The 4710-nt window shown below is 36.7% G+C and overlaps 1 protein-coding gene across 1 annotated transcript; it reads left to right on the top strand.

The window, feature by feature from the left end:
- The first annotated feature begins 1439 nt into the window (after positions 1-1439).
- Positions 1440-4465, top strand: LOC145934326 (histone-lysine N-methyltransferase SETMAR-like). The gene is made up of 3 exons (XM_083034688.1): positions 1440-1491; positions 2894-3653; positions 4462-4465. Exons 1-3 carry the CDS (start codon positions 1440-1442, stop codon positions 4463-4465), a joined length of 816 nt encoding a protein of 271 aa, XP_082890814.1.
- Positions 4466-4710: the final 245 nt, after the last annotated feature.

The raw sequence follows: 4710 nt of genomic DNA on the forward strand, positions 1-4710 counted from the left end.
CAACCGGGCCACCTCTCTGCCAAGAACAAATTGCAACTAAAAAATTTTTTCAGGGGTGCAAAATTTACTTAAAAATATATCTTTCGAATGCCGTGTGCTAAAAATTGTGATACATAATGGCGAAACCAATATGGCGAATTCAAGGTGTCCGTATGGACGCACATTTAAAAGAGTGAGATATATTACACAGAAATATACTTAATGTTTTTATAAAAATATAATTTAATGTCTTCTAAGTAATTTCTAATAAAAATTGGACGGATTAAAAGTTGGTTGTTGATTTATGGAAACAGACTTAATGAAAGCATGACTTTGTTGAATTTTTGGTACTGGCTTAGCCGCAGAAAATCTGCTATAAAGGGATTTCTTTCATTCCATTATCAGAAGGAAAACTTCTAATAAAAAGATATTCTTCTGCAACAGAAGTTCTTTTCTTACACGATTAGCATGAAAAAATAAAAAATATTGAAATTTTATAGAAAAAAAGTTAAATAAAACCAAAAATATCATTAACGCTTATCACACATGCTAAGTCCGAATAAGTCAACAACCAACCTTTAACCCGTCCAATTTTTATTAGAAATTAGAAGATATTAAATTATATATTTTTATAAAGATATTAAGTATATTTCTGTGCAATATATCTCTTATAAATGTGCGTCCGTATGGACACCTTGAATTCGTCATATTGGTTTCGCCATTATGTATCACAATTTTTAGCACATGGCATTCGAAAGAGTATATTTTTAAGTAAATTTTGCATCCCTGAAAAAATTTTTTAGTTGCAATCTGTTCTGGGCAGAGAGGTGGCCCGGTTGACCTGGAATGACTCAATATATATGTATATATATGTAGTACTGAATATATCTATTTTAGTATCTCATACAGCATCAAAAGATTACAGAAATATTGCAGACATTCAAAAGAGACAAGAAAACAATCGTTGGAACTGTGTAAGTTCATTTTGTTTATCCGTAATACTCGGATATTCGGCTACTATAATCTTAAGAGTCGATTTTTTGCAAGCTTTATATACAGGGTGTCCGTTGGTTCGCGTTTCACCTTTCGTGGTCAGATAGGGTGGGTTAAACCGAGTAGAAAAGTCCTCTACCATTTTGCGATTTTCTCAATAATTAATGAGAAATTAATTTTTTTAAATTGGCCAATTCGCGCGATTACAAACGCGTGGCAAGAAGAGACAGCCCACTTGAGGGTCCAGCGATATGCGTTGTTTGTGCACAGCTTTTGTCTTTTGTAAAGCGCTCCACCCCGCTTTATCGCGCGCCTAGTAACCATGTAACATTAGACTCTTTCTTTTCTCCGCTCGCATAGTTACCACATAAGAGAGGGCTGTCCTTTCTTGCCGCACGAATTAAACTTGCACAAATTGGTCGATTTTTATTAATTAATTTCTCATAAATTATTGCGAATTTTGCAAAATGATAGAGGACTTTTCTACTCAGTATAACCCACTCTACCTGCTCACGAAAGGTGAAACGCGAACCACCGGACACACTGTATAATTCTCATAACAAAATCTTAAATACGAGAAAGATAGCGCATTGCGCGTCGCATAGCGGTGAAAAAAAGAACCAATGATTAATGAATACTCTGTTTTTTATAATATTTTTAGAATGTTGTAGTAATATTTCTTATAAAATATTATAGTTACATGTTCTTATAATGTCTCTCCAATATTACGTTGCAACTTGTAAGATTATAATATTGCTGCAATGTAAATGAAATGTTCTGTGCTGTATGGGCACGTAAAATGAACGTTTTTAAAACGTCTAAATATAATATACTTCTAATAATGGATATTCTTAAAACGTTCATATTATATCCATGGACGTTTGAACTAAATAAAAACCAAAACTGGACGTCCATTGGACATTCTGTGCTATCTGAGATGACAGAGACTTCATAAACTTAATCTAACGGGTTCCTATAAGGAGAAAGAAGAAAGGCAAAGGGAAGAAAATAACGGGTTAATATCTTCACGCACAACGGGATTGCAGCGGGTGTTTCATCGGTTAGATAATCGATTTCCGATATTGAGTTGATCGGCCTTCGGACACATAAGTGTGTATCTATTGCGGTAACGTAAACTGTATGGCGCTGCACGTTAATCCGCAAATATTCACGCTGTATTTTGTTAAAGACATTTTCTTAGCAAATGATTATTCGGAATGTTATTTTGTTAATTTTAAATATCTCCTCTCTTCCGATGCGATACATACCTGAAAAATCGGATTTTCTCATTAAAGTTCACGACTTTCTATCTTTTATTTATTCTCGATCGCATCAATTTTTTTGTCAATATCGACAAAGTATTCGATTATCTTCTTTTTTGCTTCATCTTCTCGACCTCGAAAGAAGAAGCGATAAGGCGTATATAAGAGCCGGCGGTTAACAATGGCGTTTGGCACGCCGTCCGAAAACTTTGGAAATTGCCTATCTCACAAGATTACGCTTCTCTCGCATGCAATTGATGCGACGCAGCGGTGAAGAAAATGGGACGGAAAGGTTATGTTAGGAAGAGAAGGTTAAAAAGAAACGCGTGCGCGCGATCGAGGGCGATTAAAAAATAGAGGTAGCCTAGCTGCCAAATGCAGTCGTGGGGAGATTTGTCATCCGAAAAACAGAAATTGCCTCACCGCTATATACGAGGGTTGTCTGAAAAGTTTCCGACCTCAACATGAAGATGGCAGCACTCGTAAACAAAAGTTGGGGAATGTGTTTGCGCATGCTTTGAAAGGTACTCACCAAAATTTCAGCCATTTTGGACGCGCAGTTGTTGTTTGACAATCATTTGAGTGAGTCGATGTGAGTGTTTTTGTGAAAATGGAAAAAATCGAGTATCGAGCTGTCATTAAATATTTGTTTTTGAAAGGCAATACGCCTACGCAAATCAAGGACGAGTTGAACGCTGTGTACGGGGACTCTGCACCATCATTTACCACAGTGAAATTTTGGGCTGCTGAATTTAAACGTGGCCGTATCAGCTTGGGTGACGATGAACGTTCAGGACGTCCAAAAACTGCAACTACTGACGATAATATCGCTCAAGTTCACCAAATGGTGCTAGACAACCGTCGAATTAAAGTTAGAGAGATAGCAGAGGCTATGAACATGTCCAAAGAACGTGTTTGTCACATATTGAATCAAGATTTAGGCATGAGAAAGCTGTCCGCGCGTTGGGTGCCGCGTTTGCTCACTTTGGATCAAAAACGTGTTCGAATGAACATTTCCAACGCTCTGTTGGCGCAGTTTAGGCGCAATAAATCAGAGTTTTGGCGCCGATTAATTACTGTAGATGAAACTTGGATACATCATTATACTCCAGAAACAAAAACACAGTCAAAACAGTGGACTGCGAAGGGGGAATCGGCTCCAAAAAAAGCAAAGGTTGTTCCTTCGGCTGGGAAAGTGATGGCAACTGTTTTCTGGGATAGTCATGGAGTTATCTTAATCGATTATCTTCAAAAAGGAAAAACCATTACAGGAGCATACTACGCATCAGTACTTAACAAGCTGAAGGCAGAAATTGCGGAAAAACGGCCACATTTGCAGAAAAAAAAAATTTTGTTTCACCAAGACAATGCGCCGTCTCACATCTCAGCGGTTGCCATGGCGAAAATCCACGAATTACGGTTTGAACTGCTTGACCACCCTCCTTACTCACCAGATCTAGCCCCAAGCGACTTTTTTTGTTCCCTAAGCTAAAAGTTGCGCTCGGAGGACAGAGATTTTCGTCGAATGAGGAGGCCATCACCTTCGTAAACAACTATTTTGCAGAGAAAGACGCCGAGTACTATTTGGACGGGTTGAAGAGATGGGAGCATCGCTAGGAGAAGTGTATAGACTTACAAGGAGACTATGTAGAAAAATAAAAATTAATTTGAAGAAAAAATGTCTTGTATCTTTGTTAGGTCGGAAACTTTTCAGACAACCCTCGTAGTTACGATATTTCTATTTCAATGTGGCGATTATTATTTATTTTAACTGAGAATTGAGAGAGATTTTTTTTTAATGAGATGCACATTGATTAATTATTGACACACCTTCGGAATATATTGTTTTATTTGTTTATCTGTCTATCTATTATGGGCGAGTTTTTTAATTCATCGATTGATCCATCGACATATATGTAGTATGGACTACGCGATCTATCGAAAAACATGACCGACAAAAAAAAAGAGATAGCGACTGGTAGAGGTTAAGCTCTGTCTCTTTCTGTTTAGCGTAGTAAGGCGTTTGTACACCCCGGGGTCAACAATTTCTTACGTTATGATTTGATTAAATGTTATTATTTTTTCCATTATAACGACAAATTTATTCTCATTATTCATATACTTTAAGGAGCATTTATAGAGACTTAGTTTTATACAATTTCGGATGGCGAATAAATAAAGAAATGAAACGACAAATCTTATGATTTGTCTGATCTTTTTTTTGCAGATGAAACACGTAAACATCATTTTGAACAAAAACATTTTTTTTCTTTTTTTAGAATTAATGAACGATAAATTATTCACGATAAATACTTTCATCGATGTCTTGACAGATAAAACAAACGGGGTTTCTCGTCTGTCAATACATCCCTAATATCTTCTGGGCGATAACAAAAGCAACCAATAGGAGCATTAGAAAGAGAGAGCAATTGACCTCTACCTCGTTCCCTCTTTGTTTAATTCTGCCGGACACTTT

This window comes from Prenolepis imparis, unplaced genomic scaffold (genome assembly GCF_030444845.1).
Source record: "Prenolepis imparis isolate NDT839.2.m4 unplaced genomic scaffold, iyPreImpa1.0 SCAF_3, whole genome shotgun sequence".
Classification (NCBI taxonomy): Eukaryota; Metazoa; Arthropoda; class Insecta; order Hymenoptera; family Formicidae; genus Prenolepis; species Prenolepis imparis.

Coding starts and splice junctions, on each gene's coding strand:
- LOC145934326 (XM_083034688.1), top strand. CDS start 1,440: ATGATAGAGGACTTTTCTACTCAGTATAACCCACTCTACCTGCTCACG. Junction 1,492..2,893: donor ACTCTACCTGCTCACGAAAG/GTGAAACGCGAA, acceptor TGTTTTTGAAAG/GCAATACGCCTACGCAAATC.